Source organism: Cyanistes caeruleus, chromosome 3 (assembly GCF_971803275.1).
Source record: "Cyanistes caeruleus chromosome 3, bCyaCae1.hap1.1, whole genome shotgun sequence".
Classification (NCBI taxonomy): domain Eukaryota; kingdom Metazoa; phylum Chordata; class Aves; order Passeriformes; family Paridae; genus Cyanistes; species Cyanistes caeruleus.
This window is the reverse complement of record NC_141703.1, coordinates 80143979-80166544: the sequence shown is the minus strand read 5'-3', so window position 1 is coordinate 80166544 and position 22566 is coordinate 80143979. Positions and strand designations below refer to the sequence as shown.

The 22566-nt window shown below is 39.3% G+C and overlaps 1 protein-coding gene across 5 annotated transcripts in view; it reads right to left on the bottom strand.

The window, feature by feature from the left end:
- NOX4 (NADPH oxidase 4) overlaps positions 1 to 22566 on the bottom strand; it is a 103035-nt gene that overhangs the window by 16555 nt on the left and 63914 nt on the right. For all 5 annotated transcript variants that reach the window (XM_086882171.1, XM_086882172.1, XM_086882174.1 and 2 more), the window contains one exon: positions 21539 to 21620. In XM_086882171.1, the coding sequence (XP_086738297.1) occupies positions 21539 to 21620 (82 nt within the window). The remainder of the gene's footprint in view (positions 1 to 21538; positions 21621 to 22566) is intronic.

The following is a 22566-nucleotide window of genomic DNA, read 5'->3' as shown; positions in this document are numbered from 1 at the left end:
GAGAAGCCAAGAGCCTCCTGCTGTGTCTGCATGTGGTCCAGCACAAAGCAGCCAGAAGTCACTGCTTCCAAGTGAGAAAATGAGAACTGGGGGGAAACCTGGAGAAATATTGCTACTGCATTAACCCACTCCACCAGAATGGCTGAAAAGACTGATTCCAAGCATAACATTATCTCCCTAGAAGATTTTGTTGGAGGTCATAAACATGGTCTATTTAATCCTATTTTACTACGGGGATAATTTGTAACTGAGACAAATGTGGCCCTGATGCCTTAATGGCAGTGGTCATTTATCCTTTTCTTATTCAAGCCAGTGGAAGCAAGAAACCTCCTGATGCCATATCAAATGGCACAGGATTGAACAGAGCAGTGATTCAGTCATAGACTTCTGCTGAGATTATGCAATCTTTGTTTCCTGTAAACATGTTCCTCCTTTCATTTGTTAGGACTGAAAACTTTTGCATAAAAGCAGTTCATTATTGAAAATGAAATATCACAGCACTCAATAAAAAGCCAAGGGAGGTAAGATGGTTCTTGAGCTGTGGCCCAGATATATCACACTACTATATTATGCTCTCCTATTCCCCCAGCTTTCATTTAATTAACATGAAGGAAAGGAATGGAATTTTACTAAAAGTTTAGAAATTGCCCCTTCAGGCAAACTTATTCAAATAATGAGTCGTTCTTTGCACATGTATTCACTTCTTAGGAGTGCTCTTGCTTATTATTGTGGGACAATTTTTCAGCTCAGAAAGAGAAAAAAAGCTCTTCAGAATAGAATACATCAGAAAAAATAGAGCACATTATTAAAAAGCATCTATAGATATGTTCTATTTAAAGCAAACCCATTCTACAGTGCAGTGGTACCAAAATAGCCCAACAAGCACTAAACCAGCTTGTTCCAATGCTGGGCAACGCCACTGCACTAACACGGGGCTGACCCTAAACTGAGGGACACTGTCTCAGGGACACAGGCAGCTGTACTGCTTTGGAGATCCAAGTCATTATTTTCCATCAGGAACTGCACACTGATGTGTGGAGATACCTGTTCATACCTCTTGGACTTGGCTCTCAGAGCCATGCTTTACTTCAGGGTGTAGGAGCCCTTAGAAAAGATAATGCTTTGATTGTACTTCACAATGCAACAGTAAATGATGTTATAACTTTTTTTTTTCTAGGCTCTCTGGGAGCTACTGTAAGACATTATCTGGGATATTAGTGAAATAACAGATGGATAGGGGAGTTAAATCAAGAGCTCGTAGGAAATTTTAATTAAAGCAGCATCATCATCTGCAAGCTGAACAAAATGCTTGAATACAAAATACTGCATAGAGTACAAAAACTGAAATCCTAGTCTGGCTGAAGTTTCAGGCAAAGCTCTTACCAATGTCAGCTGAAGAAGGATTTAAACCAGCAGCATGAGATTTCATATCCTTGGTATTCAGTTCTTACTAAGATCCACGTGTAGGTATCTTTGTGTGAGCACACTAAGTTCTGGATACAGCCACGAGACACAGGCAATAAAACTAATGGAGCTGAATCCCTCCCCTAATTCCTTACAAAAACATTAATGACATTCTCCAAAATCATAATAAAACCACCTAAACAACCCTTCTCCCATGCTTGTTCTTCTCTTCTACTTGTCCTACCAAAACCACACCTCAGTACTGGTGGATTCAGCCTGAGAACTCCAAGGAACCGACTGATGGCTGAAGCAGTTTCCTTATGTTCTGCTGCTCTAGCTCTGCTGCACCAGAGAGATGCAATCATCTCTCTCTGATAACCCACAAGATCAGCTTCCACCTCCACATGACAAATATTCAAACAAGTGCCTCCATGTTCCTCCCACATTTTGCTTCATGCCTGGGAGGGAATCTCAGTAAACATCTGCAGAGCTATTTCATTATCTCCCCTCAAATTCCTTCTTAAGACTCCTCTTTCCTCTGATATCTATAAAAACAGGCTCTTGATGTTCTCACTGTAGCTCAGTCATATTCTGGATCAGTACTGTCTAACTGTTTCCCTGAATTTTGCTGTCTGATTGTATCCATCTGTTGTCTGCTGTTCCTCCAGTTTAAGCTGGTTTGTCTCTCTGCTGTGTAGCTCTGTCTATCAGAATGGCTTCCTGATGCATGACTTTCTTCAGGGCACCACCAGAACAGAGATCAGAGGACTGCTGGGAGCTATCCAAATCTTGTATCAGAGACAATCTTTCATAGCCTGCAGAAAGCAAAACGGACTACTGCACTGTTCTAGAACATTTTGGAGTCCAAGGCTCAATTCACATTCTTCAGTAAAAGCCTAGCTACAACAAATTATGTGATTTTCCAAAAAAGTTGCATTTATTACTACCAAAGATTTTAAAGTATTTTCTGCTGCAAAAATCAAGAAAGCCACTTCATTTTATGAAGTTAACATACAATACTTCACATCATTATTTAAGCTTCAATTTATACGTATACACTTCGACACTATTTTACCAGAGGGGTTGTAATTATTGACAGCATTTCAGTACCAATAGCCTTTTGAAAAAGAACCACTAGTGAATAAAGCATGCCATTCTTGGTTTTTATAGATTTCCAAAACTACAACAGCTTTTCAAGGCTTAAAAGTGTCACAAAATGTGACATCTGGCATGTGTGATCAGAGATTCCCATGTGCTCTGACACTGTGAAGGATGATGTTCCATTAAAGAAAGCAGCAGCCCCTTAGACAAGTAAGCTTGCAAAACCCAGAGGGTCCAATTAAATTTATATACTGCTTTTTGCAAGATCACAAAGGGTTATGATTCTAATTCAGGTTTCATTAGCCATCCTCTCCTGATTTTTTTAAACTGCTTGAGTTTAATTTCTGATTGATTATTAACATTTTTTTCCTTACAACTTCAAACATATTCTTACAGTATGTACTAGAGCTTTCAGAAGTTTCCTTCTCTTTTCTACCAGAGTTAATTCCTTGTTCAGTTAGTGAAATATCTGATTATAACAACATGGATGGCTCAAAAATCTACAGAATCAACTACCACCAAATTTTCTTCAAATAGAAACCTGCTAAATCATTATTATTTTTAGAATCCTGTAAGAACCATCAGTTCTAGTACATCTCAGTTTCATTTATTTCTCTCTGACTGGGCAAAACAAAACAAAACAAAATCACCATTTTTCCAGCTTTTTATACTCTCAAGGGCCCAGAAGTAACTAAAGAAGAACTTCCTGTTCGACAACGTCCTTAGCAAGAGGAAGTATGTTGAAGGCATAATGATAAGGGTTAGAAAGTGGAACAGCTGAGCAGGCACCCGTATTTTAATGGATAATGCTCCTCCTGTAAATAACAAACTGAGATCAGTGGTTTCCTATGGCACACAGTGCAGGTTTGAGAAGATTCCACCAGAGTGGGCTGGAACACTATAGCAGCAAAAGCTGTACAATTACCCTTTGGGAGCTGGGCTTGCAACAGAGGAGTGAGAAGGAGGAGAGAAGAAGAAAGGAACCTCCTAACTGCACGAGAAGTTCAAAAAAGCATGGAGATCAAATTACCACTGATGGCAAGAGATTTGCACCTCTGAGGGACACCCTTACAAACACGGCCCTTCCTTGTTCATGACTCCCACAGCAATCCAAAAGCAATTTTTCAGACCAAGTTAGTAAAATTATCCAAGCATTGCCTGAAGTATTTATGAAGAACTCGTATTTCTGATTATTCATTGCTGACTATTACAGGAGAGAAGCAACAGTTTACACCATTCACTTACTCCATTAAAAAGGTCTGTAAAATCACTATGAGAACTACAATCAAATGTAATTATAAACTGAGGCAACTTTGTTCTCTGAAAGCACATGTACTTTCTGTACCAAATTTTTGGGTCAATATTCTTAATTAATGTTGCATTAATTCTTCTCCATGGCAACCTTTTTAAGGTCATTCTCACAAAATGTTCTCAAAATGCACTCCTTTGATTAAAGAACACACAATTTCATTTTAACAAGAAATCCCATTGTACACCTTTTTCCTTACCAATTTCAATTTCTATTTTGTGAAGTGCCTTTCCTCCCTATAAACTTGTGTCCTACCAATTCTGCCTGAGATAATAGAAAAAAAAATTTAAAAAGAACATTTATAATGACTGCACCTATTGTATCTTGCTGTTTTGAAAATTTATCTGTTACATCATTAAGTGATAAAATGCTGCAGACCAGCAACCACAATGAGGTAGAACGTGCTGGCCATATTTCTCCACAACCCATTCAGTGACACAGTAGTTATCTGCTTATCTTACTGCAAACTCTCTTTCTGCTTTAGAGTAATCCACTTCCATATTTGATCTTTGGTCTCTTTCAATATTTACAGGAAGCTTTCTGTTGCCTATACCTCTGTCTTTGGTGGTCATCTCAGAGAGGCCATCTAACAGATGGCATGGAAATAGTGCCAATATTAGTCCTCTTCCTCTCTTGGTAAATGATATGCACAGAGACAGGATATGCCATATCTCCACACCAGAGGAAATGCCTGCAGCATCACTTTCTGTAGAAGCCTGGAAGGCCAGGTGGCAATGCTCATGTCACAAACAGCAACAGCTGGATGGATAGCTGTGGAGCCAAACAAGGATTGTTGACAGCAAGGCCAAGCATTGTTTGCATTTACACACTGTGAGAAAGAACAGAGGTGGCTGGAGAAGGGGCCATACAGACGTAGGGCAGCACTTTCCTGGGGCAAACATCCTTGCTCTGGCTCCTGAAGAAGAGCACCGCACAGCACAAGTGCAGGAGCGAGGTCAAAAGGTGTGAATGGAATGTAGGGGGGTGGATCAAGACCACCAAAGACCTCCAACCCTTCTCCATGCTGATGCATACTGATGCTACCACATTTCAGACTTCAGATGCTGTTTAAAGCTTTTTGTGTCTCTAATTATTACATATTAACCAGCACTGGAAGTCTCATGCAGTTCCCTCAAGCAAGGGTTTGGGTATTTTCAATTAAAGTAAGAATGGGAGAACTACATGGGAGTTTAGGGCTCTGGAAAACCTGACAGTACACACATGAGTTTCCCACCCCTGGTAGCTCCTTCCCAGCTAGAAATATACTCAGGAGACATATAATACCAAAGGGAAAAATAATTCTTAGGGTAGAGCAGGCTGGGGAAAAAGAAGACCACTCTATTAAACACCCACACAGCCATAGGCTTTCCCAGTCAAGCTCCAGTACACCTGAGGGATGAGGAAAGAAAAGTTGGCTTCTGCTGCCAAATCACAAGGATGACAAAGCACAGGATTTAAAATCCTAGCTAAGTATCAGCAGAAACAAAAGGGAAGGAGAGAAGCAACTGACTGAAGTGCTGGCAATTACAGCTGGCAGCAGATCAATCTGAAGACAAGAACAGGCATATCACAGTTCTCTCCAAAGTCAGCCTGCTCAGGCTCTTTGCACTAGATCAAGTAGAGATGAAGAATTCAAAATTAAGAAAATATCAAGAAAAAACACAGAAAGGCAAATCTCACAACAAATTCTGCAGCTGGAATTAAGCAGTTACTCCTGCAATAAAATGGGATCCTCAATACCTGTTAAACCTAAGCACAAATATGCTATCTAAAATGTAATAAACCCCCTAGAAAAATCTGCCATGTCTCACTGATGACTCTTTTCTAACTTAGGGCTTACACTGGGTAAACAAAGTGACTGTCCAGTCACAAGCCCGTCTTGTTGCCAAGTTTCTTTTGGGGCAGCCTCATGAAGCAAGTCTTTACTGGCTTGGGGTCTGTAAAATATCTTTGCTTGAATTCAGCTGCTAGAAAGCCTAGAAAGAAATTCTCTAAATATTCTAAATAGTTGAAGAGAGAGGTCTGCAAGATAGTGATAATGCAACCTCAGATGGCTTCCAGATGTTCAGTGATGGTCAGACAAGCTCATTTCCTTAGGAAGTCTCTTATCTGGAAGGGGATACAGAAAACTGGCAAGGCCAAAATGTAAAGAAAGACCACCTCTGCGGCAGTAGAGTGAACCATACACAGCTGGAATAAAATGGCAGACTAAGGATGAGATCACCCAACATGGAGCAGGAATTTCTGAAGTCAACAGAAGCCTACAGATGAGTCTGCACGTAGATTCACTGGCAGAAGCTTATCATCTACCAGAAAATATACTGCATTACATCATAGATGAGCTCAATGCACTCCTGACTATCTTGACCTCTTCTTGGTTTTTCTCTGACTATGCTCCAACTTCTTATTTCCAGTTCTGTTTTTCAGAGTGAATGGCCTATTATTGTCTGCAGCATTCCAGTTTCAGTCCTGCCAAGGCTCTGTGTAATTACATTATTATTCATAGGTGGCAGTGTCATTGCTATTACCTTTCTAGCCATACAAAGATGCCTCTGTACAGCTGCCTTGGGTTACTCAAAATAAAGGAATTTTTATCCCTTGAATTTTTAAATTCCTTCAAGCTCTTGCCTTTCTATGAGATCATATTAACACAGCCTTACTTTTTAGCATTTCTCTATGAGTTACATTTAAGAAGCTTGCAGAGAGAGAACAGGTGATCCCAAACAAAACAGGTGAGTAACTTGGTGAGACAGATACAGGACTAGTGTTTAACTACTGTAAACACATGATTTTTTTCTTAATCCTTCCCTCATTTTTCATAATATCCTGAGGTTTAAAACCCACTGGGTGTGAGACACTGCTGCAGGACAAGGTGACTGAACAGAACAGAGGCTAGGCATCACAGCAGAATGAATACCTCTGGCATAGAGTCAAAGTCTAAGCCAAAGGAGCCTGTCCTATAGGTTCTTATTAGATATATATCAGTTCTTATTGACCAGGACCCCTGAAGTTGCTCTGCATATATACAGAGAAACACCACTGGGTGTGACTGTTCTTGTCATTATACACAACAACTCATGCCATGTGAGACTTCTTGCACAAATCAGTGTCCTGCACCTCCACACTGATCCCCATCATCTTCCCCATCATTGTGAGATGCAGATCCCAGGACTGTGTCTCAGGTCTAACTTAAAATGACATTTTTGTCCAGTTAGAGAGGAGGAGATTAATCCCATTTCTCTCATGCGTATCCACCGTCATTTCCAGAGCGTCACTTACATCCTCAGTTAATGCTCTTTGTTATGGGGAAAACAGAAAGCAACACATTCTCAGAACCCTCCTCCATGAGACAGGGTTTAGTTTAAGTTTAATTAGCTTAATGCTTAAGTTTACTGAGGCTGCACCTCAAATCCTTTGCTCAGTTTTGTGTCCCTCATCTCAAGAAAGACATTGGGCTGCTGGAATGAGTCCAGACAGATAAGGGCAATTGAAGCTGATGAAGGGTCTGGAGTAAGTCCTATGAGGAGTGACTGAGGGAGCTGGGGTTTTTAGCCTGGAGAAAAGGAAGCACAGGAGGGACCATATCACTCTCTACAAGTGCCTGAAAGGAGGCTGTAGCCAGAGTCTCCTCCCAGGCAACCAGCGACAGAACAAAAGGACATAGACTCAAGCTGTGCCTAGGGAGGTTCAGGTTGGACATGAGGAAGAATTTTTTCATTGAAAGGGTGGTTAAGCATTGGAATGGGCTACCTAGGGAAGTGGTGGAGTCACCATCCCTGGAAGAGTTCAAAAAATGACTATACAAGGCACTTAGTGGAATGGACTTAGTGATGTTTGGTCTCAGGTTGGACTCAGTATCATATTGGAGGTTTTCTTCCAGCCTTAATGATTCTATGATTCTAACAGGTTTCACACTATAATACACACAGACAAAAGGCTGTTATAAAGTATGAACCTAACAATTTCCACACCCCATGTCAGTCTTATTCAACAATTTCTCTTTTCATGAACTGTCTGACATTTCTGCCTATTCCAACTCATCTTCCTTTTCTTCCATTCATCTTCTAAAATTTGCCAGATGATTCAGAAATTTCATTCCATCCGCTCTGATACACACCATCCTCCCTGGTCCAATATCATCCAAAGATTTAATTAACTTGGTGTTTACATCTTCCTCCTTATCATTCATTATTTGATATATTGAAAGAACATGTCCCAAGATGAATTACTCCCTATTTGATACTTCATTCTTTTTAAAACTCTCTGCTTAAGAACCATTTGATGCTTCCCACCTTTCAACATTGACTTTTTCTTCATTTAATACACTGTGCTATAGTCTTATCTAGATGATACTTTGCTGAATTCTCTGTAGAAAAAAATCTGATTCTAGTACAAAACAAATGGCAAAAATGCCACTGAATTCCATAGTATCAGAATTTAGTTCTGCAGGAATAAAAGGTGCATTATCAGGCAGAAACACAATATAACAGTATATAGTGTTTTATATATATGTGTGTGTGTGTGTAACAGCTTTTTTCCATTTATCCTGCTGTGGTGCCTATATCTGCAGGTAAAGACAATAGGACATGGGCAGTACAGAGTGGATGGAATTCCAGCCCTCTAGGTTCCATGTATCTACTAAACCATGTCTTTTTAAGACCTCACTCTTTATCCGTCAGCTGTGACCAGTGATTTAGGTGTTCCACATATTATTTATTTTGCTTCTGTTTAAGGATTCCCTTAACAGCTGTAATTTAAAGAAATTGTAAAGGTAAAATTGGACAGCCAGGTGAATGGTTGTTTTCTGGTTGTTCCACTCGGAGATTCTGAAAACTGCATTAATGTGTTTTTTTCCTAATGGCTTCATATATCAACCATTTGCTAAACCACCACTGAACATTTCTAACATCACTTCAACTATTATGAAAGTGCCTAAAGATCCCTAACCAAAAGGTACTTCCCCTTTGGTGTAGGAACTTTACAAAGAGCAAAAAGAGAAAGGAGGAATGCAGCAGCTTAGGTGCTGTGCTGGGATCAACCCAGTCCCTATCATACCTTTCACAGGAGAACCTGGGCAAGTCAGCTTGACACTGAGTGACAGTATCTACCTGTTAGACAGAAATAATTGTATTTCTCAAACAGAGATGAGCATTGCAAAAATTACTTCATTAAAAGTTTGTGAGGCCCATAAATACCCTGCAATGATGGCCATAAATCTCATCAATAAATAGGTAACAATCTTTAATGAGCAAGTAAAAGAAGTACAACATTACACAAAGGAGTGTTTCTAGAAATTTGTTGTTTTACAGTTTCCATCTGTCCATCTGATGGCTTTTATCTGCAGATCTGACCTGACAGTTAAAAATAGGATAAGCAGGAGCTTCATATCTCATTGGATAAGCCTTGCTAAGACAAAGAAATTAAAGAAAGCGTAAAGATGACTGTGGATAAAGCCACCATACTTTCTATTTCCTTGTTAATCCTACTTCATCAGTTTTGTTAACCTTAGATGATAGTGTCCAAATACCTGAGTGCCCAGGGGGGTTTTTAACATAAGTGGCCCAATGACAATAAAACCATACATGATTTAGAATTACTTTTGATATATATTTTTCTGTGAAAAAGTTTGAATGATAATTTCCCTTGAAATTTCATTCTTCATCTCTTCAGTACAGAGATAAACAGAACCCCAGACTCTGCAAAATTGAGATATTTTTGGGTTCTTAATAGATACTAAATATTTCAGTCATGAGTCTTCTTGCTGGATATCGTAAGAAGAATTGAACAAGGGAACAAACTGAACTTAATTGGCTCATAATTGCCAAAACATTTCTACATGGTGCAGATGCTACTCACTGGTGCCAGAATCTGAGTGCAGGGCCAAATAACTAAAAACAAAATTAATTCGGTAAGGGGGGTGTTTCTGACCACAAACAGCTGGCATAGTCCATGCAGACATAAATGGATTTCCTAAGTTCCAGTGGTACTCTTAAGAGCTGCCTGCAGCCAACCTGCTCTATTTTGCTATTAAATTACTTGAGAGAGACATATCAAATTTTGATAGCTCCTGTTTGCATGGCTTTTTAAAGTGGATTCCTTAACTCTAGTGCAAATATGCACCAATAAAAAAAAATTAACCATCAACCATTACATATCCAGTTACTGCCTTCTAATAACAGAAAGGCAAAATATATATAGATACACATTAATTATGCTCTCAGAAAGCAAGGCATGGCTACAGATGGAGCAGTGAAAGCTAGGAATGTTCTGTATCTCAGCTTGTCCTGACTCTGGAAAGAGGGAAGGAGGGGCTGAGCTCCAGGGACAACCCTTCTATTGCACCTAGAGCTTGGAATTAAGATGTTCAAGTGCTAATGGAATCATGTATGAAAGAAGACTTGCAAATGCTGAACTTGGCCTGTTTTCTCATCGGGACACAGTAATTCACAAATAAATTAACAAGACATTCCTACAACACTCCTTCCTAGCACAAAACAGAGGAAAAAGGTTGTCCATCAATACCAACATTGCTTGCCTGTCACAGAAGTACAGTGCCCAGAGGCTCTCATTACAGCCTGTGTCACTGAACAAGCTCAATACATTTTGCTCTGCTGATTCCACAAGATAAACCTGCTCTTTGGAATTAAGGAGTCTTTCTCCATGTAATGTATGGACTGTGTACAAACCAGAAAGTTACATCTTCCCTTCCCTTCCCTTCCCTTCCCTTCCCTTCCCTTCCCTTCCCTTCCCTTCCCTTCCCTTCCCTTCCCTTCCCTTCCCTTCCCTTCCCTTCCCTTCCCTTCCCTTCCCTTCCCTTCCCTTCCCTTCCCTTCCCTTCCCTTCCCTTCCCTTCCCTTCCCTTCCCTTCCCTTCCCTTCCCTTCCCTTCCCTTCCCTTCCCTTCCCTTCCCTTCCCTTCCCTTCCCTTCCCTTCCCTCTATTTAGAAAGCCAACTATACTAGTTTTTTTTTTTCTTTTGCTTCAGTTTAGCAGCCATGTCTGACATATGTGAGTTGAAGCAGAGTTTCATGTTGTCTCCTTGAAATAAAACAGGGATGACAGAGAAGCTGGCATGTAACAACTGCCTTTCCCAGAAAGTCTGCTCTTTCTGGATGGAAAGCAGCACAGCATTTCACTCTGGCATAACTTAAATATGTAAGCAATGACTATTACACTGGTCACAGACCAGCAGAGATCCTTCAGGAGAGCAGCACTCAGAAACACTGGCACAGACACTGAAGTGCTCGCTGCATCATCCTAATAACTAGATTTTGGTACTTTCTAGTCTTTCTTCCAATTTACACTAAAAAATTATGGAAAGCCTGGGTTCACTTCACAGCTCCAGAGTTTACCTTATACCAGCTTGAATGAAGTGCCGGTTTCCAAGATTTGAGCAAAGTGAGTGGGATCTCTCCAACGCACTTCAAACTCTTACTCATGGAGTGACGTGCTGAAATCCTAGAGATGGTTCCCTTGAAAACTGCAGTGGCAGGAGATACTCTTGATGCATTATTAAGATCACACAGCTACATCTTCACAATGCCCAAACAGCCAGAACATCAGGTTTGTGACTCCTTCACAAGATAACATTACATCTATATGATTTGCCTCATCCAAACTCAAGCACAAGAAAACAGATGGCTCGGTTCTGACACCATTTCTTTGCTTGTTCTGGTAAAAGAGTACCACATGATGGAGAAATTGTCAACAGCCACTTCCATTGCTGTATTTTCCCCAACAACATTAGGATGTAAGGCACAGGAAAAAAAGCTTTCAAAAGTCTTTTGAGAAGGGATGCAAATCCTTTCATTTTGAAGAAATCACTGTAAATGCATGTCTGCATTTCAGATATTGTTTAGGAAACTTCAGCTATCAATACAAATAAAAGAATAATTTAATCTGTTTCAAGACCTTCCAAATTGGTTCAATATAACAAAAATATCCAATCTGTTCAGGTGATTTGTCTGAAAGAGAAACTAATTAAACCTTAAGAATATTAGAAATCATGAATACTAACATACCTAGAAAACCTATTTTAATCTTGAAGACACAGTATACAGTGAATGGAAATGAAAGCTATATAATCCTTACGTAACATCATGATGCACCATGCAGAGAGAAAATAAAGCCTTGGAAACCCTCAGGCATTTTCCTTTCATAAGACATTTTTGAGTATTTTTTAAAATCAGAGAGGATATGGAGAACACTTACAAGTTATCATTTCCATACTGGTCAAGTGCACTTGGGGTAAGAGGACTGACCCTGATGCTGTGGGGATTTTTGGAGTAGGCGGCAATTTTACTTTATACAAGCTCACAGAGGAATGAGGAAGTTTTAAATGTTTGGTTTTAAATGAGATTTGATTCTACATGACTTTCAACCCCACACAAATTTAATTTAAACCTTGTTTTAAAAAGGTACCTTGACAGCAATGGATAATTAAAACATAAAGCAAAGTATTATATGAAAGTTATTAAGTTCTAAAGCAAACTATTTTCATATCTTTTGTTTCCTTATCTTTTGGTGCCTATAAAGACACCTTCGCTCATTGCTTTAAGGGAAGATAAAATGTCACCACATTCTTGATACAACAGAAATGCATTGCTCATCAGCTCACTTGACACACATGATGCCTCAGGTTAAGTGCAGATGCTTAGACTAATAATTTTCTGCAAACCTGTAACCCATAAGGTTCTTCTATTAAAAAACAACAACCAGGAACTCTGAATATCACCAAATTTATCTTCACCATCCAACCCAGTACATATCTTCTATTCAAACAGCTTTTGTGTTTGGACTTATCTACTTTAGTCTCCAATTCTGTTTGTGAACAGCCTCAGCCAGCTGATTAGGCAACAATCAGAAAGGATTTGGCAGCTAATATCACGGGCTGTTGCAGTCCTGCAGCTGCTAACAATGTTTTCCAGCTGCTAGCTGTCTGGCCATTCAAAAGCACTTGTGATTCTTTCAAACCACTTGACAAGGTCGTAGAAGAAGTGTCCTTGGGGCTAGACTTGGCCCACTGGGCACTATCAACCAGCAGCCAACTCCTGTCCTCGTGACTGAGGATAATTAACATCTACAATAACATTCTATAGGATGAGACAGCTTTTCCACCACTGACAATTTTTACGACTTCATAGTTCTGAGCTAAGCTCTAGCCCAGATGCTGAGCCAGCTTCCTCCATGAAATGGGTCTGACGTGTTTATCTGGGGATGCTCAATTCAGGGTGGTCCCCTTGGCATCCCACAGCCCAGGCCTCCTATATATTTCTCTGAAGAGACAGGGAATAGCTGTCTTGTCAACACAGACCAACATAGATCAGCACATCCCTGTTGCTGCCTCTGATTATCACCAAGAGTTTAAAGGCCAACATGCTTCATGAAAAAGAAATGTGAAATGTTTCCCTTACATACAAATTAAAGAGCCTGGCACTCAGAATTGAACCGCTCCATCAGTGCCACGCACCAAATGGCTGCTAAAACTGAAACCCAGGCTCATGTCCTGAAAAGAACAAACCATCCTTGCCTATTTTATGCAAAACTAGAGCACTGTAACAGTCTCCTTTGTCTTGAATGTTTGTGCTTTCCTCTCCTCTGCAGTATTAAAGCATGAAGAGACACTGGTGGTATGCTTGAAATCTTATCCAACAGATTATCTGCATCTTCAAACTTACTTGGCAAATGGCCAGAACTTCAACAAGTGTTGATAAATTTCCACCATTGTTAAAGACCAGAAAGTACATTTATGGCTGTGTCTTACATGAAACGCAAAGGATGACATGGCAGGCAGCTTTTTTTTTTCCCTCCAAATGTTTAGGGGCATAACACTTTGTCCATTTTGTCCTCAGTTATAGCTGGAATCTTTCTTTTCTCCCTTTTCCACCAAGACTTACTAACAAAACGCCAATCAAAGATGCTGCCTCCTTTAACAGTTTCTATGAAAGAAATCAGCCTTGGGGTCCCTCACTGAAAGAATGGGGCCAAAAATAAAAATGCTAATGTGCAGGTAGGCGTGTAGGAGTGAATGAATGATGCTGCCCCTTTTATCCAGAGTCACATGGAACCACAGGACTGTAGAATGGCTGGAGCTGGAAGGGTCCTCTGGAGGTCATCTAGTCCAACCCCTGCCTGGAGTAGGTTGCACAGGACTGCTGCATCCAGGAGGAAATTACTACTGTCAACAACCAAAACTCCTCAGCACTTGTTTCTCTTCTTTTCCAGAGACTGGTGCTTGGATTTCTGTAACTATGGTAATTGTGAAACTACTTTTTTTAAACTAATATAAGTCATTATTTTTAAAACTACGATAAAATTGGATATAAGGGCGGAAGGGATCATTTTAACTCTCTTACATAATGAATCAAAGAACCTCACTAAAAATTTCAGCATCAAATTACTATAACTTCTGTTTGAGTTGTTTTTAAAAAAAAACATGCCTCAATACATCTGGTGGCAGATAATTCCTCACAATCTCATGATGCTGTTCAGTAGTAGACATGCATGTATTAATTAATTGGCAAGCTTTATCAAGAACCATGCTCATACTCCCAGATAGCCAAATGAAAACCAGCTCTAATGATTTGTTTTACCCCGTTCACTTTGAACAAAGCAATGATTTCATCTTCCAAAAGTTGTGACAGGTTAAATCATTTTTTATTCTCAGTCAGCCATTTCCCATTCTCAACTGAGATTATCACAAAGTTTTGCATAAAACAGTTCATGCCTGCTAATGAGCCACAACTATGCTATGATAAACAGGTAACTTCAAGTAGCATTCTAGAATGGTTGGTACTTAAAGGAGAATACATATGCATACAGAGCTTCAATTTTGCATGTATATTGCTGCACAATTTTTTTAATTTTTTTTTTTTTTTTTCCATATCTTTCTACCTAGAAAGGTTTATACTTGTGCCTTAGATTTCAGGTGTGAGCCCTGTTGAAATTAGCAGCAAAATTCCCCTTGACTTTCAGGAGATTGGTTCACTCTGCTGTTGTTACACAAACTCAAGGCTTTTGGAAACAGAACAAAAGTGTCGTTATTTTGCAAATTGCTGCAGTACTCTATTGGTACTCTAAACAAACATAGCCTATGTCTCAAGGAATTTATGACCCATATCTTAGTTTAATGTGTCATCCTAACATTTCAAGACACTGACTTAGTCCTGTTTGGTATTACTTGGATGGGTCCACATGAGTTCTTTGTAGAATCTGTGCTTAAAGATGTAAAGCAGTAAAGCAGTATGAATTACTGTTCTTTGCCTTTCTATTTTCATTTTGGTTTAAAAAAAATTTAGATCCAATACTTTCATTTTTACTCCTATAACATGATTGCTCTTTTTAATTAACAGCTACCAGCTACCCCATTGCTACTGTTCTTTCCATTTCATAAAAAACCCTAATGACAGGAAAATGCACTTTATTTAGAATGGAGGTTTTATTGTCATAATAAATTATTGTCATAAATGTGCTCAGCCTTGCACTGGTTTGTAAACTCTACAGAATAGGGTGTTATCACTGCAAAAAGTCACGTAAAAAAAATTAGAAAAGAAAAAAATAATGTAAAAAAAGAGACAAAATCCCAATCCCTAAAATTATTCTTCTCTATAAGCAGCTTGAATTTCTTTAAAAGGTCATTCCAGATTCCTTAGGCAGGTCTCTTTTTTAATCAAGTCATTCTCTGAAACTCAGGTTTCTGAGGACTCAGACTGATGATGAGATGGTTTACTTTTAGCTTGCATTTTGAAACAAATCTTGGAGCATTTCAAAACCAGTAATTTTCATGCTTCATGTACAGTGCTACACAAAGCATTTAAAGTGCTTGTGTGGGCACTTTTGAGAGGCTCCTTCATTTGGCACCTTCCCATCTGATTTCAGCAATATGGGAAGGCCACATATTTTTGCAGAGGAAAACAGGATAGATGTTATTTCAGATAAGAGAGCCAACTGCACACAACTGAAAGGACTGTGGAAGACCTAATTTCTATTTCTGGTCTCATCCCAAGGAGAACTGTTCCTGGATGATGCTGGTAACTCACATCAGAGTCCCATGCCTCAGTTTTTCCTCTCTAACAAGAGGACATCTTTTGTAAAGCACTTCACAGGAAGCCTTTTAGAGAAAACCATTTCTTAAAAGTTCTCCATCTCTTTTTAAAATTAAAAATCTCTTTGCCTTTGCAATGAAGACTCTGTGATGAACACATAGGTCACGATTCTTCCCCTTGGAGAACATCAGGGAAGATGCTGTCTTTGTTTCTGATGCAAACTGAACTGGGTTTCTAGGCCATGATCCTGCTAGCTGCTCTCGTGCATGTTTCAAATTCAAGGGAACCTCAGTGGATGCACTGACTGAGCAGCATCACTTCCAGCAGACACAACTCACTACTTTCTTCAGTCAGACACAAATTATTTTCCTCTAAAAAGAAAAATATTCTCAAGACAGCTGCAAATAAGACACAAGTTTTATTCCTGGGGAATTATTTATGAAATTTTATCTGTTTCTTGGCTCAGATCTCAAGCTGTAGGAAATTGCCACAGATCCATTCCAAATCCATTATCATTAAAATGAATAACAATTGGGAACCAGAGGACACAATGGTTTAGGGAGGGCACTAACTTTCTGCCGTCTATTTGTCTAGACTTCTCCATGATGAGAATTGAAGAACACCATTTAGCTTTGTTTGAGCTGAAACTTTTCAGCGGCTTTTCAAAGATGACTTTCACAAATATGTATTTGAATATACATATACATATGTATCAAGATGCTGTATTATCTGGGATTTTTCGTGACAAGAAAATTACCAGCATATTTGGGCATACACGAGAAGACTACCTTAATTTACTAGGAATATATGCCAAAGAATGGTTTGTAACTTTATGACTGATGGAAAGTAAATGTATTTGCAATATTATTTCATCATACCTGCTAGGTCCTAAGTTCATTTCTTTCTCCAAAATTCAAGACTTTGTCATTCCATTTAAATAATAAGATTTATTTCTTATACAGACAAATTTATAAGTTTAGATTATCTCCCTATTTGACTATAAAGAAGTGCTGTTATTTCTCTATGTGCACATTATGGAAACAGTCACTGAAACTTTGCTTTTCTTCATTCGTTCGTTTTGTTCGTTTGTTTGTTTATTTTTATTTATTTTAAAAATAAGAAGGAAAATGTTTGAAAGATTTTAAAATTTTGGGACAGAGACCATACATACCCTGCAAGAAATTATTCTTTATTTTGTTCAAGAGAAGGGCAAGTTTTAAACTGACCTCCACCTTTTGTATGGAGGTGTCATTTCAGATGGTACAGGACTTTCTTGTTCAGCAGAAAATGGTACAGTGCGATGGCAGAAACTGGAAACTGAATTTAAAAAATTATCACAAGTGAAGTAACTGACAACTGAAACAAGCTGATCTAAAGGCTTGTAAGTTTTTCAGTTTTTAAGGTCTCAATTTGATTCTAAATTCCTGCTCTGGCTTAACAAGAAACATGCTGCAAGGATTATCACTAATGCTCTATGGCTTATATTAAGAAGGGACCCAAATTAGCTGGAACATAACCACTCCTTCTGCTCTTAGAATCTGTGAATCATCCAAAAACTTTTTTACTAAACTCACAGAAGATGAGAGTGAAGACTGCAAATATATCTGAACGGGAAAAAAAAGAAGCAATAATCCCTCTAAAAAAAACTACATATTTATGTGAGGATTTCAGCAATAACTTGAAAATAAAAAGTACAACTGAACTGTCAAGTCACTTCTAGACAGAAAAAAAATGCTAAAAACCTGTAATGCCAGTAGCATTTCTGGCACATCCCTCTTCAAGTGCTGTTTTGTGCCATGTCAGCCTCCCTCCTGCCTTATTCACCCATCAACCTAATTTCTCACTCTTGCACTTCTTCTATCACTTTCCTTATCATTCTGCTCTTTTGGGTTTGCTTTTTTTCTTTTGACATTATCAGGCTCAGCTACAAGTGGCACTTCCCCCTGGCACTTCGAGGCAATTGCATTCCCTTCCCTTGTGCAAACATCACAGGCAGTCAGGAGCAGAGTGGAGTCAGCAGGGAAAGACCCCAGACCTCGAGGGGATGGAGCAACCTAAGCCCCTGCTGCCACCAACCACCCTGTCACACGCTGGACCCTGTAGCCAAATTAATGAGCATAGTGCCTTCCTCAGGAGCAGTCCTGTGCAGCCTTTGCTGCACTCTAGCAGTTCTTGTTGCATTTTATGAGTGAAACTTAAAAAAACATGTAGGAATGTCATCGGCAAAGTGGGCAACCAGGGAAAGCTTGAACTGGATACCAACATGAGAAAAGCTCCTGCAGAAATGTGCTAAATGTGAAACCCTTGAAGGTTTTTTATGAGATACAGGGGCCATAATGCTCATTTGAAAAGTAAGGAGGATAAGATTTGTTGCAGAAAGTCTGGTTTGCTGACAGACCTGATTGTGTTGGCGTAACTCCCCTCAGCAGGCTTGTGGAGTGAGGCAGAGCAGGACTAGGCTGCAGATATGTCTGTCATTTGCTTTGCGTGCAGGGGGCTTTCCTAGGCAGTTACGCTCAGCAGCAGCTATGCACCCCAACCCATTTGGGTGCCCACAGCTGCAGGTTTATTCTTAGTTTCAGGAATGCAAATCCTTGTGGACATGGTAATTAATGGCTTTATGTCAGCAAGGAGACAGGTTTTCCCCTCAAAATATTTCTCTTTGTGGACAGGTCAGTTTCCAGATGAAGTGGATGAGGGGGGGGTTTAGTCACATCTAATTCCGCGTTAGTCACTCGAGGTATCAAAAAGACCTGCCTGGATTAAACTGCTCTTGCTAGTTCTGTAACATGTAATTACATGCAGTGCAGTGTGTTTCACTAAAAACTCTACTCTAGGCACGAGAGTAATGGAGCCAAGCTCCTTCTGCCCTGCAGCCCTGTGAAGAGAAGTGAGGACAAACACATGCTCATGTCCGGGCAGAGTGCTGTGTCCCAGCCCACAGGCCACAGTGAGACCTGGTGCTCACGATGCCATGCGGCTTGTGGGCACACAGTGCTACATCAAGAAGTCAAGGTGATGTGCTGTGTGGCTTTATAAGCCTTGATCTTCATAAGATCAGGCCTCTCTGTGGTCTCCTCTGCCTGCCAGAGCAGGGACTGGTTCCTTGGCTAAGCCAAGCCTATCCAAATAAACTTGGGCAAAAACAAGGACATGAAAAAGATCACACATCTCCATCAACTAGGAGGGCAAAGCATGTTTCTTTGACACATTTACCCCAGAAAATTCAGGAAAATGTCCACGTATATTCTAGAAAACTTCTTCCAGTCATTTCAGTGCGTGGACATCTTCTCTGAGAACAACATGCACTGTTACCTGGGAAAGAGTTCAGGTCTTAATGTAATAAATGAACAAGAACATAATTCAGACAAGAACACCAAGGTTTCTATTTCTTCCAAAAGGTGATGGATTATAGTTTGCCCATTTATCCTTTAATATTTATTGCAATGATTCTGAATATCCTGAGTGGTACTGAACACCCTCCTATTCAATCTCCTTCCTTTGGACATTTGTCTCTTAAATATGTGAAAACTTCTATCCTTTCTACCTACTAAGCCCTGCTTAGTCAAGCTATTCAGCTAAGTCATTACTAAGAATTCTCTTCTATCTTTAACCTTCAATATTCTTAGGATTTCTTTAATCATTACAAATTCCAGTTTGTGCCCTATGACAACATCTTATTAAAATGATCTTCCTGCTCAGATCCTAATGTGGTACAACCAGCCACTGCTCAGCTGAAGTCAATGAAGGGACACTGATTTATGAGACCTGTCTCTTCATTACTTTAATTTCTGTTAGCTGACCCTACCGTGAAAATGAGAATAGGAAAGGTGAAAAAATAATATAGGAATAAGACAAAATGTATTATGAAGATAAAGAGGTTTTCTACTTTGCTAAAGACAAGTTTAGCTCAAAAGACAACTCCTGGGAAAATTTGCATATGTCAATAGTGTTCAACCAGTTTCTGAATGAGCTTTAACATATGAAAACTTTCTGTAACAAGAAAGCGAGTTTGCACCAATTAATGACTCTACAAACAAGAATGTATTTGTTTTAAGAACATACACAAACTTCTTTTTGCTTAGGTGCCAAAATTTGGCTGACTTCTGTATGTTAGAGGAATCAGTCAATCTTCCCAAGTAATGTGGCTGAAAACATGTATTATTTTGTGATGCACAGCCACTATAACTTCCAACATCAGCAGAGCTCTGTACAAGCTATTTTCTCTGTGATCTTTGAAGAGTTGAACGCATCCTCTGTCAGAAGACAACAGACAACTCATTCGCCCATGAATCTGACATTGTGTAATATTGTCAGTAGACTTTTTGCCAAGAATGCTAGCAATAAATTGAACGTAATGAAATGGAAAGTCAAACGTCTTAGGAATGATTTATATAGAGATAAGTCTGTTCTTTGAGGAAGGACAATGAACTGGTTTCTCAGACCAGTCTGACAGTGTCCATATCAAAAATTAAATAATCTAAGCCAAGCAAAGCATAGTACTGCCAGGCTTCCAAAGAATGAGGAGAAAAGTAATAATTCATGGAAGTCCTAATGAAAAAAGAAGATCAATCCATACACATAAGGTGCCTTCCACTATTTCATGTATTGTACCTCCACAGTATTCCAGTAATATAGTGATAATGGACAATGCAAACAAGAAATTTAGGGGGATAAAACCGTGTCTCCCTTGAAGTCAAAGCAAAACTTTTTTCAGAACCAGGATTTCACTATTTTCAGAATCAGGATTTTATACTTGAGTGCTTTTATTTTCAAGTTTCACAGTGAGGAGGTGACTGGCTTTTTAGCCTCTCTAATTGTCAGCTCTTAAAAAAAGTATGTATTATCAGACTTTAAGAGATTTAATACCTTCATGACTACTTATCTATTTCAGAAACCTCCTAACAATAATAAATTTGCTTGTTTCCATCATCATTAAGGGATTGTCTTCATACATTTTTTCTTCCATCTCCTCCCTCTCTCCACCCTGCACTAGCATTCTTTCATTGTTCATTCTGGTAAGGGTTAATATGAGGACTATTTGTTCTTCTTTCCCCTTCACTGCCTCTGTTCAAGCTGAAAGTGACTGTTTCTTCTAGTCAACATAATATCAAAGAGCTTTTATCGTTTCACTCAGGTATGTCACTTGAAAAAAGAAGAGGTATTGTTTAGGATACACAATATATTCAAGACCTCCTTAACACTCAACACTACTCTTTCAATCCCTTTAGGGACATAGGCAAACATATACCTCTAAAAAAGGAAAGAAAAAAAAAGTTTCCTAGTGTTTGCAGGCTATCAGAGGAAAACCTGTTAAAATTCAAGGGAATCTGTCACCATAAATGATGGAATCCCAGAAGACAAGAGTGGGGATTAGCCTGACAAAACATCTACCTGTGTCAACAGAGAAACAAAGCTCCATCAAACACTGATCCAGGCAACTCAACATCTGTGCTCCACTATCGCCACCTCCCCCACTGACAGCTGAGCGTGCTTGAAATGTGTGTCTCCTTCTCCTGACACCACTCAAAAGGCTGCAGAGATCAGTGCTAGCGTGGCACCCTGACAGCTCTGCCTAAGGACTTTGCACCAAAAGCATGTACAGTGCTATAAATGCTTTACTCTCCCTTTCTGCAAATAAATAAAGATTTTATTTCTCCCAAGAAGACAATCTTACTTACTTGGGATAGCGTCTCTGCTGAAAGATGGGCAGAATCTCTGTATCTTGATTTGAATGTAGTAGCAGTAAATCCCGAAATCTTTCTGTCAGGACAAAGAAAAGAAAAAAAAAAGAAGAAAAGAAAAAAAAACAAACCCAGACTGTGACTCTGCATTATACGTTCAGCCACAAGTAAGCAAGCAGTAATATCAGTGAATTCTCTTCTCCAGCAATATTTAGAAGAGGACAAAACTAAGAGTAGAGGGACTAAAAATGTTTCCTGTAAAACCTTTTAACATTTTAAAATGTCTTTTTTTTTCATTCAATACTGAATTCTAGTAGTGTCTATAAGTTACTGAGGTCTGCACAGAGGTCTTCTAGGTATCATGCACCGACAGCCACAAGCAGTCCCTGCACTGAAGAGCCTAGTCCCAACAGAAAGGAGGATCCCCTAAGAATTCACCAGCTACTCAAGGATCACAGTAGTCAAAATAAACAGATTAATTAATTCACATTAAGTTAAACTGCAGTGCAAATCCTTCAGTAACTGACTTGATGTTTTTAAGGATGGTTGGAAGACTGAATTGCTTTTTTGCCATTGTTATCTATTTAAAAAACTGCATGACAGGATTATCTGTAGCAGGTAAAGCTTTTGTAACTTAATTTCACTGACCACCAAATGAAGGGGTGGTTGTAGTTTGTGTATCTGCCTTTCTCTTATGCTTTTCTCCAGAAGTGGTTAGACACAGTAAATCAAGTGGGATCTGTAGGACCTTCTTCTATCAGTCCGGATTTCTCAGTAGTGAAAGATACAAACCTCCTCAAAATTCATGTGATACCCAGATTCAGGGATAGAATAGGATTTCCCACCCAGATCAAATTCCTTCAGTAAATCCCATAGCTCTCCATAGCATGGGACATGCTGTATTTCCTTCCATCACCTGCAACTTCAATCTGTCCTACAGTGGCACAGAACTGATGCCCTTTCCACCTCCTACCCTTCCTTCAATACCTTATAACTGTGGCTGAAAGTCTTCAGCTAAACAACAA